Source organism: Hyposmocoma kahamanoa, unplaced genomic scaffold (genome assembly GCF_003589595.1).
Source record: "Hyposmocoma kahamanoa isolate Upper Pololo Valley unplaced genomic scaffold, ASM358959v1 64, whole genome shotgun sequence".
Lineage (NCBI taxonomy): Eukaryota > Metazoa > Arthropoda > Insecta > Lepidoptera > Cosmopterigidae > Hyposmocoma > Hyposmocoma kahamanoa.
This window is the reverse complement of record NW_020653852.1, coordinates 15,804,913-15,819,202: the sequence shown is the minus strand read 5'-3', so window position 1 is coordinate 15,819,202 and position 14,290 is coordinate 15,804,913. Positions and strand designations below refer to the sequence as shown.

The window sequence follows — 14,290 nt, the reverse complement described above, 5'->3', positions numbered from 1 at the left end:
CGAAACGTCGAGGTAAAATATGTTTTATACATGATTAAGTCCCAAAAAAAAATCAAATAATGTGCGAAAATAGTGAAAGTTTAAATCAAAGTAGGTACAGTAAAATTCAGTGTTTATATTACTCGATAAGTGTCTATGCTTAAACAACAGATTTTATTACCATAAGATTTATAATACATACATATTAAAGCTCGTATCAAAAAAAGCATTCTAACACTTGTCTAGACCTCAAAAATATTTCATCATTACATAACATTTCAAAAAGCTTTGCTGTTAATAGAAGAAAAGAAAAAAAAACAGGTCAAAAAAATTACAAAATGGTGTCGCGTTTTGAGTGGTGCGGTTTAGATAGAATGGAAATGGTAGCGCGACGTCCGCGCGACCGTGACGCAACGTCAGCGCGGCGTATACCCGACGTTCGGCACTATTCAGTAGTTGCTCAGTGCTGGCCTTGCGTCAACAAACAAGTTAGGGATACTAAGTTGCGTCGCGCCGTGTGGCATTCGTGTCGACACTGTGTGTACGCTGGCAAGACGCTGACGTTAACATCAACGTCCAACACTATTTCAACTTTTCTAAAGTTGAATATTTAGAGGAGACTCGTGCTCAGGAGTGGGATTTAATATTGCAGAAACTTTTATGGGCTTGGGCACAAAATTCACGAGTTTCATCGCAATCGCATTATATGGCCTCCCTCTCCTTAGAAGAAACCTGTGTTCAGCAGTGAGGGCTCATTCAGAGTATAGGCGCGGGCGCGGCGGTGGATGCGGGCGCGTGGGTCTTGGCGTTTTCCCCTTCACAGTGCCGAAGCGGCTAAATGCGGGTAGATCCATACGTCGAAATCGCAAACAGACGCTAGACCATGCACTGTGAAAGGTACGGGCGGACCGAGCCAGCAGATTTACCCGCGTGACGCGCGCACCCGCTTCCGCGCTCGCCTCGAGACAGGCGCCGGCGCGCGCGTCCACTGTGAACGCAACGAGCGTCTACGTGCATTTGATTTACACGCACCCGCGCCCGCCACCACTCTGAATTTGCCCTGCGATTCAATACTTCAGTGCACGGAACACTGTTACTCCCTTCACAGACTTGCGCGTGGGCACAACAACATAATAATGGAATGAAACACATTTATTTTTATATAGAGACTCACGTAGGCACAACGGTAAGCCTGGAACTTAAGATGTGAATTCAACTTAATACCGCATACAATAGCAACGGTATAAAGACACTGACTGTACTTCCATAATACTGCGTAATATGCGAAACACCGGCTATAAGGCCCAAAATCTACGTACTTGTATCTATTTAAGTTTTTTATCTAAAGATACTACTGTTCTTTATGGGTAATACCTGACGTAGCACTGCGGACATGTTAATTTGGCGAATTGACACAAATAAACACTCAATAAATTATTTTAGTATACATTTCAGGCCGACCAATGCTCAAGTGCTCAACATATCTTTCTAATTTGTGGTGTACAAGTCCACTATTACATTTGTGGCGCTCCACCACAGACTACTTTGTGCTCAACTAAATCGCACTATTCGCACTAAACGTCATACTCTATTTTGACATTTTAAGGTGTCGTTCAGAAAAAGTAACTGCAGTTTTCAGCACGACTACTCAGAGGGTAACCACAAATACTTAGGACAATTAATAAAAGCCGAAAGTGAACTAATCCCTAATAAGTAAGCAAATGCGAATACGGAACTGCACGATCATTGATTAGTGTGACAGAGATCCCATTTGAATTTTTTTAATAATATCTAGTGACGGGACGAACAAGTAGTGCGCCTGATGATAAGATACACGCCTGTCCATAACAGTTGCAGTGCCACTCAGATCTTTAAATCGCAAAGATCTGAGGGGCACTGCCACTGCGCCCGTCACCTTGAGACATAAGTTGACAAGTCTCATGTGCCTATAATTTCACCAGCACCCTTAACCCTTCAAATCCGGAACACAGTAATGCTGACATTACTGCTTGGCGGCAGAAATAGCTAGGTTTGTTGGTACTTATTGGTCAGGTTATGGGATAAAAGAAGAAACTAGTATGCCGTTTGTTTTTATTCTAAATGATGTCGGTTATATGGTTATTTCTTAAATTTGGTTCTTAATATGCTCAACGATCACCAAGTTTTTAAACTGACATTGATTTGCCCATGGAAGAATTTATTATAGGAATGTTTTGAGACATTATTCTACTGACACAATGTTATCTATTGTTGTGTCGCTTAACAGTCAAACTGTATTAGAACAGAACCATTTCTTTCTCTAAATTACCTATACCATACCTACTAGACAAGTCACAAAAGGTATTCGACTGAAGTGATTTGCTAACGTAAAAATAAAGAATTTTAGTCAGGAAAGAATAAATTTAAGTGTGAAATTAAGGTTGATATAGCTTTTGGAGGCAAATAAAAAAAATATTCTTCAATTATTTTTATTGAAATTATCACCTTCTTAATACCAGCACTGAAACGTGTCCACGTTTTACGTACCACACAAATACAAATGAATCGACACGAGTAATTAAGACAAAATACTTGAATACATAGAATAATCTAAATGTTACGTTTAGAAATGTTTAAATTTTGCCGGTCTGAAGCTAGCGACTTGCCTAAAGGCACTTGAGGTCATAATTTACTTGCTTGGAATCTCAACTTGGCAAGTCAGTTCTAAAGAATGTAGTGTCAAGGTAAGTAGGTAACTTAAATTTAAAAAACTTATCGTATGTTTTACAGACAAAATAATAGATAGGTATTTTCATTACAAAGTTTAATTCACGTAACAGACCGGCGAAAAGCTACGAAATTATTCCTCGATATAGATATTTATTTGTAAACATATTTTAAACACTACGTACTTGTGGTATGTTTAACAATTAAACAGAAAACCGTGTAAATTACTTTCAGCCAAATGATTTTATTATTTCACTACGTAAAAACCTAACTTGAATAAATAACAGCCCAATCAAGTGTATGTATTTATGTTAAAATTTAATATTGTATTGTGTGTATCCAGTATATCCAGGGTCTCGTTAAATTATACAGATATTGTCAACTATGTTGTATTATCATATCAATAGTATTTTTGTAGAAACGTTACAATCTCATAATGGGAAGATAATAATATTGGAAGTTTTGTCTACGATCTTTCAGCTTCTAACTAAAATTCAATTTAATATTTACACTTACAAACGTATTGAGGATTGAGAACTAGTTTCTTTCCGATCGCGTTTTAGTTCACTCACATACTCTGATTTGACACTTTTTAGGGTTGGCAATTTATATTAACGAATCTGTTGCTTATCAGTCCAAAGTGTTAAATGGCAAGAAAATTACCTTATTAGTTATTATCAAAATAATCATCAATTTGCACAACCCTTCTGCATACCTCAAAAAGTACAAAAGTCCTTCAATATAAGCTTACGTAACTATTCATAATCAATTCACCTAAATTCTGAACACTATCCGAACGTCGCTTCTAAGTTTAAATATTAAACATTTCTATCTTTATAAATGCACTTTTTGTTAACGTTATATCTACTCTAGGAAAGAAGAATAAAAAATTATTATGAATGTATCGTTATTTACTGGTCATTTATGGAAGTGATTGGTATTTACCGCCATTTTAAAATACTTCTGTTTAAGTGCTTATTGTAACTTAAAATTCCTTTTTATTTCACAATTGAACTTAGAAAGTATTTATTATTTTGTTTATAAAAGTTTGTAAAAATCGCATGAATAATAATATATATTTTAAAGGTTTCCCTGTACTAAGGGTGATGAAAGTGTCAGTGTCGTTTTGATTTGGTACGATAACATGTTCGACTGATGGTATATATATATATATATATATATCATTCAAAAACATTGCACTTGCTATTAAAAACGGGAAGTCTAACTTTTGGAAAGAAAACTTACAAATAATGAATACTCAAGAATACTGAAGGAATGATGGCATCGCTTATCTCACACTTTTGGACTTATTCACCTATGTATTCTTTGGTGTTGTGTCATTTTAACAATGATTGATTCATTTTCTATGGACGCTATAATAATGGCTTAAGTTTACTTACTAAAGATTTTTACGGACTGTACAGATATTTAAAAAACCTGACATTCAAGAAATACTGATAAGAACTTTCAGTTTCAAGTGCATATTTTTATACATAATTTAAATCTTGCACAGTCCGTAAGGTGTTTTCTAGATACTTATTGCTTCTAATTTCGTACTCTATATTTACATCTAAGTCTATTTACACAAATGGAATCATTGAGATCATTTCAATATTCTTACTTACGCAGTACAAATGATGTTTACGAGGTCAGTTAGAGTTACAATCTAGTCTACACGTTAAATAAAAATAATACTTTTAGAATAGACTGGTTTGGTACACGATGGCCACTAAATTGTAACCAAACATGAGGTAATAATTGTTACCGTAACGGTAAATCCTTTAGAGAATTATATGAAATGTCTCCTTATTCTTTCAGCATAATTCAATACAATCAACAAGGCGCACACACTATTGCACGATTTCAAAATTAAACATAAACAAAAATGGAATGGAACAATTAATTGCACATTTCATATGTACAAACACCATTGCATTGTCTGAAGTTGCTTTTAGTAACTTGCATTTATTAGCCTTGTTACAGGAAAAAAATGATTGTCACCCTATCTTCTGAAGGTTATTAAAAAGGTCGAATATTTCGACGTCTTGTTTTTGGTGACAAAAGGATTTAGAAAATAATTATCTCGCTATTTTTTTAGGCGTCTTCTTTTTAATTGTGCTTTTTTTCATCCAAAACGCTCTTTGACGAGAAACATGAGTTTCTTTTTGCCTTTATACTTGAGTTTGATCTCTTGCAGCAGCGCAGCGAACTGGTGCGGCCCGTCGTGGGCCAGAGCGAACGTATCACGAGCTTTACCTGCGAAGAAAGATTTTAAGTAAGTTTTTGCCTGCATCGTCGTATTGGAATCGTAGATATAGAAACGCTGAATCTTTCTTTTTCTTAAAGGTACAGACAGCAGGACATTAAGCTACACATTGACAGATTTTGTTCCGGTGCATTGGAGGCGATATTTGAACAAAATCGTTGTAGCTCGATGTGCTGTTAGCTGTACATAGTATTGTAATGAAATTTACAACTCGGCAATGTTGACATCCACCTAGATAAAATTCTTTACTAACCCAGAAAGTCGACGAAATCAGCATAATGTCTAGGCGAGATATGCGCGAGACGCGCATGCGTAGTGGACGCGTAGGCGCGCAGCGCGGCCTCCAGGAGAGGCCTTAGAGGCGTCGGTGGCCGCGGTGGTGGTGGTCGCGACCGGGAACAACCCGCTGCCGCTACGCAACACCGACGTAGGACGTCAGACTGTAAAATAAAGTTGTAATTTTTTAATGATGCCTATTTCAAACCATATTTGAGATGAAAAGCTTATATACTTTGAGTTAAATATTTAAATAAAATATTAAATATTAGACAACGTCACCAATGAGTGGAATTGAGGGTGTTAATTTACCTAAAGCATGAACATTTTCTTACTACGGACATCCCCATTTCGTCATCATTGCTTGTAAAATTTATTTGTTTACTTTTATATTGTACAGAATGTAGGTTGTCTCATGTTTATTTTTAAAATGGTGAAAGTATTTAAATACGTAAGTGCATACAGAAACACAATTACAATATTATTTTTTGAAACAATAATTTGTAACAAAAATTTAATAGGAAAATTTTTTTTGCCAATGTACTCATATTTCAATTAATAATACGCATATTGAATATGATATTTTCCGAGAATTACCGTGATTAGTAGAAGGTAATGTCCACATTATTCTTTAGTTAACTTTAATTCGTACATACGTTGCTCTGATCCCAAAGTAACTAAAGCACTTGTGTTATGGAAATTGGAAACAACGACGATACCACAAACACCCAGACCCAAGACAATATGAGAAAAGTTAGTTTTTCTACATTGACTCGGCCGGGGATCAAAACCGGGACCTTGGAGATAACGACACCATGAAAACCGGTGTGATAGCCACTCGACCACGGAGGTTGAGTGCTTACTGAGAAGGCAGCAGGTTCGATCTTTGATCGACTTTCCGGCTCGTTCATTTGGTTTTTTAAATTGTGTTCAGATCAGCTAGTTAGTTTTCAGTAGCAGTAGATCTTCTTGTGAAAGAGTTCGTTCAGGGAAGTACTGCCACCTTATCTATTTCTGCCACCAAGCAGTAATGTGAAGCATTACTGCGTTCCGGTTTTGAAGGGGTGTTGGTGAAATTACAGGCACATGCGACGTGTCAACTTATGTCTCGGGGTGACGGGTGCAGTGGCAGTGCCCTTCAGATCTTTAAGCTCTGGGTGGCACTGCAACTGTTATGAACAGGCGTGTGGCTTACCACGAGGCCCACGACTTTAAAAAAGAAAACAAAGCTAATTAATTAGCACTTAGGAAATGAAACTATTTTTTCGGATTTAAATCGCGTATATTTGTTTTTTCAAACAAACCAATGTTTCGGGTCCTTTACAGGTCACATGGTTACGGTTGACATAGTCAACTATGTGTAACAATCACGAAAACCTAAGAACTCGATAATTAGCACTCGTTTGAAGATAACCAAAGAGATAATTCTCAGTCATTAAAAACGAAACACCCTAAACTGCATTTGGATAACGACTTAACGCCTTTTTTCTTAGAGAAAACCCTGATAGTTTCTGGTATGTGCATTGATAGATCTAGAGTACTAACCAGTACGGGAGCGCATTGCACGTTCTTGACGAGGAGCGGTAGCATGGCTTGAAGCTCGGCACGGCCTAGTGAGTGTGCTAACGCCACCGCCCAGTGGATGTCTGCGATTGCTGGGTGGCTGTCCTGGAAATCAAGTAACATTGACTTAGGGAGAGTCTTTGAGATAGCTACATGCTAAGATTACTTAGCAAGAACGAACAACTCCAGAGTACTGCTAACCTCCATACTACTCCAAAAGGATTCGTATTTCGATGTATTACGATAATATTAAGTTTCCGAACAGACTCGAGTTCGACATTAGTGCTCGAGTCTATTCATGTAATAAGTCACGCTTAAGTTCGAGTCTGTTTATGTAACCAGTGAAGCTCAAGTCTGGTAAGTACCTACTGAGCGGTGTTGTGGTGTGGCGTGTTAAACTGTAGAACAATTACTGTAGTATAATTAAGTATTAATTATGTACTTTTTTAAAGTCAGCACATTCGGTTTTTGTTTTTCACTTTAATTCGTGAGCAATAGAAGCTGTTTGCTAAAATTGAATCCTGCTTGTCGTACTCAAGACCTTGTAGGGTAGAAATCGCTTCGAGTCGTGTTTTCGAACTCAAGTTTTGTTCACAACTCGAGTTAGGTTTACGACTCGAGTTCTTTTTGGACTCGAGTCCGTGCTCCGATGATTCGCGCTCGACTCGTCTCGGGCTCGTGAGTGTTTTAAGACCACCGAGCCGCCCGTAGAAAACTGAGTAGTTTATAAATGAAGCCTCCCGGACTCGAGTTTTTTACAACACTATCTAGATGGTGCTGATGAGTTTGGAAATTGTTGTGGATATCCATTAATTCCTTTTTTTATTACGAAATATAAGATTGTTTTTTTTTTCTTGTAATATTATTCAGATATTTATCATGAGCTAAAATTATTTTCTGAATTTTGACAAATATGCGTAACAATAGATGGCATCGTGTATTACTAACTAAAAATTAACGCTCCTAATATAGGCAGATGGCGCTAATCCTAAACAAAATAAAATAGCTGGCAGTATCCGTAAGAATTTGTGCAATAAGCGCCATTTAGTTGATTGTTTGTTATCACTAGAAATTAGAGTAGCTTTGATAAATTGCAGCTCGTCAATGTAAAATTAGTTATATATATTTAGTATATATATATTTAGTATATAAATATATATTTAGTACACGTCACGACATCTGGTGATCGAATAGGTATTAGATACTCGACCACGCGGTTTTGTACTGCAATTAGCAGTCTCTTGAGTAATTGGTCCATGATACTTAGCAACAATTTACTTCATGAAATAAATAAACAAACATAAATAATGCACACACTCATAGCCCCGCACTAGGGAACCCTGTATCGCGGATGCCATGGACACACACAATGACAACCACAAATTACACTCAAACTCAAGAGAGAAATAAATGTAGGTGGTACACATATTTCTTCCAGTCCGGGAACTGTTCGACCACGGAAGCAGTCACAGAGAGATCAACAACGGCTTTCCTTTTTCTACAGTCCTGTCATGCCTTTTGCCTCATATTTTTCGCCTCATCAACACGCATCAGTGCTTTCACACATGCTTATCGGTTAAGAGTATTTGACCTGACCTTTCTTTAAGACATCTTCAATTTAGTTATGGTAAGTTTGTCCTAGTCGGCCCTTACCAACTATATTCTACAGGATATATCACGGAGACTGTGCGATGGAATTGAACGATTTGTTTCCGCCTTGCCCTTTCCATCATCGGTGGACTAGACGTAGGCTGGGGTTCCACCCTTATATTGTGGATATTCCAAAGATTCCCACGAAGCGTTTCGCTTCCACATTTATATGGCGAGCGGCTAGGGAGTCAAATTCCCTGTCGGCGAACTTGTTCCCGAAAAGCTATATCTTGGGACCTTTTCAAAACGAGAGTGAACAGGCGTTATTTAGGTGTGCATGCTACATGACCTCATCGCCAATTTCCATCAGGTCAAAGAGATGGAGGTCAAATGCGCACTTATTTTTATATATGAAAAAAGAACTTGCCCGTTCTCACTCGCCTTTTAAATCTGTTTAGTCAATTTTCTTTCATTCATTCTTTCCACATTTGCGAACCACCTAAGCATCCCTATTTCTATCTTTGTCACTACATCTTCCACGCCGCAACGCTCTCTATTTATCCACCAGAGTCGCACCAGCCATACTTCTCAAAGCTCTCATTTCCACTGCATTATTTCTACTTTCGTGCTTCTTCTGCCAGTCCCAATATTTCGCCAATTGGATGTGATTGACTCTTAAAGATATTAAGAATTTAAGAAGATAATCTGCAAGCTGCTGTAAGTCTAGGAAATTTACCTGGTTGTAGTGCAGATGTAAATTCCTCATAGCGAGAGTGGCCAATCGCATTGCTCTTGCGGGTTGACCACGTTGCTCCATGTATCTCGCGACGGCGAAGAGCTGACTGCTGGCCAGTGCTCCTCTAGCGGCTGCGCCCCCCACTGCTGCGCAGGCGGCTTCGAACGCTCCTGCTGAACCTTCGCATACTGAAAGTGCGCTTAGAGCGCAGCCCGGCGGATCCTGGAGATTTTAAAGTGTTTGGTTTGAAATTTTCTATAGTTATTGCTATAAATGTGATTGAAAAACCAAAAGGAGAAGGTTAAAGCGTTTGTTTGGGCATACATGGTTATTTTTAAAATACTTACAACCTCACAAGACGTCAGCCTGTAACACTTTTAATAATTTACTTTCAAATAAAAATATTTAAATAGATCCCTTTGAACGGTGATAACTCTTTGCGGTAACAAAAGAAAGCAAAACGCAGGAGCGTCGGTGAGGGTAGTCGAGGAGGACGCATGCATGTTTGAACTTACTACCAAATATCGATCTAAAAAGTGTCAGGTAGTACAACAAAATCTTAAGTTTATTTTTGGTGAATTTATTTATTATTATATTAGGTATTTATTAATTAGTTAACTACAACAAATTTTGTTTCATGACTTGTTATAAGACATAATATATTTTGTAAAATGTCAAGTCAATTTGTTGTTTATGATGTTAGTACTATAGTCCTGCGAGATTGTTAGTATTTTACAAATAACCCTGTATATATTAAACTATAAAATGTGAAGGCGCAATAACCTTCTACGGCACCGTGTACATTAAAATGTACATAATATGAGAAGTGACTCAGACCTAGACTATATAGAATAATACTATTTCTATGATCACGTAAACTCTCAGTGTACATTATTATAATGATTTACAAAGTTAACACATAGTGTCTAAGATAATACGTTTTCCATACAAAACTCATGTGATAGTAACTTGCTGAAGTCTGTTTGTTTAGTGAATTTTAATGTATACATTGGGCGTTTAGCTTTTTCCCATTATAGTTTACTCGGTGTAATGGAGGCACAATGGCCTCAATATGTTGTTGACAGACAATTTGCATTTACCGATAAGACATTAAACATTTGAAAATAGATATTGTGCAATACCTTAGCGGCACACTGTAAGGCTAGCGTCCTGGCACAGGCGCTAAGCTTCTCCTGCTGCTCGAAAGTGAGGCCTAGTCGCAGTGCAGTTGCGTGTGACATCGCTGCCGCCGCGACCGGACCAGTCGCTTCCGTTGGTGTGAATAATTCGTACCTGTAAATTATTTATCAGTTACGTAAAGGGATAATATTATTTGATCCTCAAAGATATAATTGATCTATTGTAAACATGCATTTTTTTAAATAAACGATATTTTTTTACTGTATTTACGCATCGAGTTTATAACCAGAAATAGAGACGAAATAAGGGCCATATATTCCTGGTAACACATTAGCGATACAGCTCTTATAAATATCAACTCCCGTTTGCACTGAAATATAGACAGGCCACTACTGACCTGTACGTACGTCTCCGTATATTCCAAAAAATATTCTGTATTTATTGTAATAAAGATAATATCTCTAACAATGCCGTGCTGTTCTATTCGGTGGTGTGGGAAAAACAGCAAAACATCTAATTACAAAACAAGCGGAATCACATTTCATCGGTAATTAAATACTAATTATGTAATTTTGCAATTTTCGTCCATTATAGCAAAGCTCAAGTTAAATGGTCGATTTGAAGTGAAACAGTTGACGACACCCGTCAATTGTTTCGAACTCGGGCTAGCCAATCGGAGCGCAGTGGTCACAGTAATGATATGGCAGAATAGTTTTCAAACAAATTAAATGACATTTCGTCTCTATTTCTGGTTATATACTCGATGATGTTACGCGATAACTCGTATTTGTGTTGTGTGTAATTTGTGAACCGATCTTGATGATTCTTTTTTGTTGGAAAGAAGTTACCTCAGTAGTGTTCCATTTAAATTTGAAGATAGAAAGGGGCACTAACACTGCGCCAATCACCCTGAGACATAATACGTTGACAAGTCCCATGTGCGTAATTGTGTGTGATTTCACCGGAAAACCGGAACACATTAATGCTGACATTAGTGCTTGGCGGCAGAAATAGGTAAGGTGGCAATACTACCCTGCACGAACTCTTTCACGAGGACTCTACTGCTACTAAAGTCTTTACGATTTGAAGCTCTGAGTGGCTTGGCATTGCAACTGTTATGGACAGGGGTGTCGTTTACCACCAGGCACATGATTTGTTCGTCCCGTCCGTCACTTAGTATTATAAAAAAAACTAAAAATGCAAGGTGGATCGAATTGTGTCCGGGAGCGTATAATAAAATGACATTTTGATGACCATACCACGGGACCTTCACTATTATTGAATGTTAGCCTCACTTACCAGTTTTGCATGATAGAAAGCAGTGCGTCTAAGCCAAGTTCGGTGGCGCAGGTCACAAGCCACCGGACCATTTCACGTCGTCGCCAATTCACCGATGATAGTGTCATCCGTAATACCTGCAATTGATAAACATATTTTTAAGTGCAAAACAAGATTGATTGGGCATATCATTACGACTCTGATAAGACTGGCTAAAAGAGGATTGTAAGTTGTATGGCAGAATTTGAGAAAACTTTATTTCCCAAATCGATCTTACCCGGAATTGACCCCGAGAACCTCCTCATTCAGCGCCCAAAATAAAAATAATGTAAAGTGGTTCTTAGTGTCGATATAATAGCCATATTATGACTGACTGTTGTTATATCCGATTTTTTTTCGAATGTCCTCATCGCGTATTCGCGAATTTTTCTGTCGCCGTTAGTTAAAAGGTTGTAATAAAAACTCAAAACTGAGACCAAAATGTTTAAAGAAATGAAATTAAAAAATATATCTACTCTTCTCTTGCGGTAACCATACGTAATTCACCTAGGAAAAAAATAAAAATAGTGACAAATAGGCCTCTTTTTAAAAAAAATAAATTTACTGATCATCACCGCAGTATACATAACAATTTTTTCTGAAAAATGTCACATGCGCCCTTTCAATATACTATAGTTATGTGCCACTTCTTTCATCGTCATCCCACCTTTTTAACACCATTTTTTCTGGTTACTGGCCATTTTTGAAAATTTGAATCGTTGTCTAATTCTTTTTCTTCGTCTTTTTTACTTTGCTTCGTTACTCCTTAGAAAATTCTCGAAGAGAAAAGGCGTGTCCTTCAATCATGTAAAAGGGCCTGTATTCCTTATATATATAGGCCTTATATATATAAGAATACAGGTCCTTTTTGGGGTATGTGTCAGCTTTATATTCATCTATAAGCATATTGTATCTGTGTTTTTATACCATTATTTTTTGTTAGAGCCTTTCCTTTCTATCTTACCTTTTTCTTTGTTCCTACCTCTACAATAAAAATTATGTGGACTGAGACTTCCCCTTAATTTCGCCAAGGCTAAGCTACAGGTCCAAAGCCCATAGTGCAAATTGTCGGGCTACCGAGGTCGTCAATATTCTGTCATCCGCTAACGCGGTTAAGCGATAAAATAATTTTTTGAGATATCATATAAACCATAACCCCGTTTTCAGATTATTGAAATTGTTTAATGATATTTTAGCTATGCATCGTTAGAGTAAGTTCCGATAAGTCGAACAAGTTAACTAATTTTAACGGTTTTTAAAAGATAATTTTGTGCTCTTTATTTTTTGCTGTTTAAAATGGTTATTTCACCATTTTGTCGCCTTACTTTCTCAAACTCGTATCTTAAAAGCACATTTCCTTCATATTTACACACTAGCTTTTACCTATTCTTAAAGTATTGTATCCAAATTAACACCCTTGATAAGAAATTCAAAATATATAGAAAGTTTTGCCATCTCCTGAACAATCACTCTTTGTAAGATTCGTGTTTGAGAAAGTAAGACATCGATTTGTCACTTAACCGCGTTTTAGTAAGTCGACGGCAGTATTAATGAAGTGACGAACCTGTAAGCCCAGTTCGAAGGCAGCAGCCAACAGGTCCCGGTGATGGTGCGGCGCGTCTGGCGGCGCGGCGTGTCGCAGCGCGTCCTGCGCGAGGCGGAACAGCTGCGCGGCGCTGCGCACGTGGCGCTGCGCAGCGCCTAGTGCTGCGCGCAGACGACCCGGGTTGCCGCGAGCTGCGCCTGCAGTAACAAAAAAATACATAAATGTACCAAACAACGATATCTATATACTAGCGTACTTGATGTGGCATTCTATACACACTTTGTTTTTCACTGTTGTGCGGTGAAAACACAACACTTCCAATATCATAGATTAATAAGCAATAGTGTTCTGACTACACTATAATAAAGTAGCGTCAAATAAACTATAAAAATAGTAATACCGTATGGTTACTGTACATAAATAAAAAATAAATAAATAAAAGATTAGGCTGCATGGTATTGAGATCTTTGCCTTTCCGCAAGGAAAAGTAACGCAACATAAAATCAATAATTTCAACAACTCGACTGTGTTTTTCTTTCTTTTACATAATTTGTTTTTCTTTTTAGTAATATAATAATTATAAATAGTAAGCGGAAGGTCACTTCAATTCAAAAAAATCATTCATTTCATTTTACGGTACAGTTTATTAAATGTTCATAAATTACAACTTATTACTATAGTGACTTACCAAGCAGTGCACTGGCTAGAGTTGCCTGCTGTTGCTCAGCGTGCTGCAACGTGTGCCACGCGCCCGCGCCGCCTCCGGCTGCGCCTGCGCCGGCCCCTCCGCTGTCTAGCGCGTACGCCTCCTCCACCATCGGTAACCTGGCAGAATACATTTGCTGATATTATTGATAATACTAAGGGAGTATAAGTATAAAATCTATATTTACGGTGTTTTTTTTTAACTATAAGTGCGCATTTGACTTCCCTCTCCATCTCACTCAATGGAAAAGGAAGATGAGGTCGACGAAGGAGTATGCACGCCTAAATAATCCCTATTCACTCTCGCCTTGAAAAGGTTTAAGGTAAATGCCTGCAAACTTATTCCCTGAACGCCATTTCAGGGAATAAGTTTGCAGGTAGGGAATTCCCTTTCATAGCCGTTCGCTAATGCTCCGTGTGAATCCTTGGAATATTCACAACATAGGGTTGGAACCCCAGCATATGT

At 37.8% G+C, this 14,290-nt stretch overlaps 1 protein-coding gene across 1 annotated transcript in view; it reads right to left on the bottom strand.

The window, feature by feature from the left end:
• Positions 1-3,840: 3,840 nt before the first annotated feature.
• LOC113230617 (zinc finger SWIM domain-containing protein 4-like) overlaps positions 3,841-14,290 on the bottom strand; it is a 112,616-nt gene continuing 102,166 nt past the window's right edge. Inside the window, exons 16-23 of the mRNA XM_026464611.1 lie at positions 13,808-13,944; positions 13,138-13,316; positions 11,556-11,671; positions 10,259-10,409; positions 9,117-9,338; positions 6,773-6,895; positions 5,205-5,391; positions 3,841-4,941 (exon numbers count right to left, since the gene is read on the bottom strand). Coding sequence (XP_026320396.1) covers positions 4,811-4,941; positions 5,205-5,391; positions 6,773-6,895; positions 9,117-9,338; positions 10,259-10,409; positions 11,556-11,671; positions 13,138-13,316; positions 13,808-13,944 — 1,246 coding nt within the window. The 3' untranslated portion in view covers positions 3,841-4,810. The remainder of the gene's footprint in view (positions 4,942-5,204; positions 5,392-6,772; positions 6,896-9,116; positions 9,339-10,258; positions 10,410-11,555; positions 11,672-13,137; positions 13,317-13,807; positions 13,945-14,290) is intronic.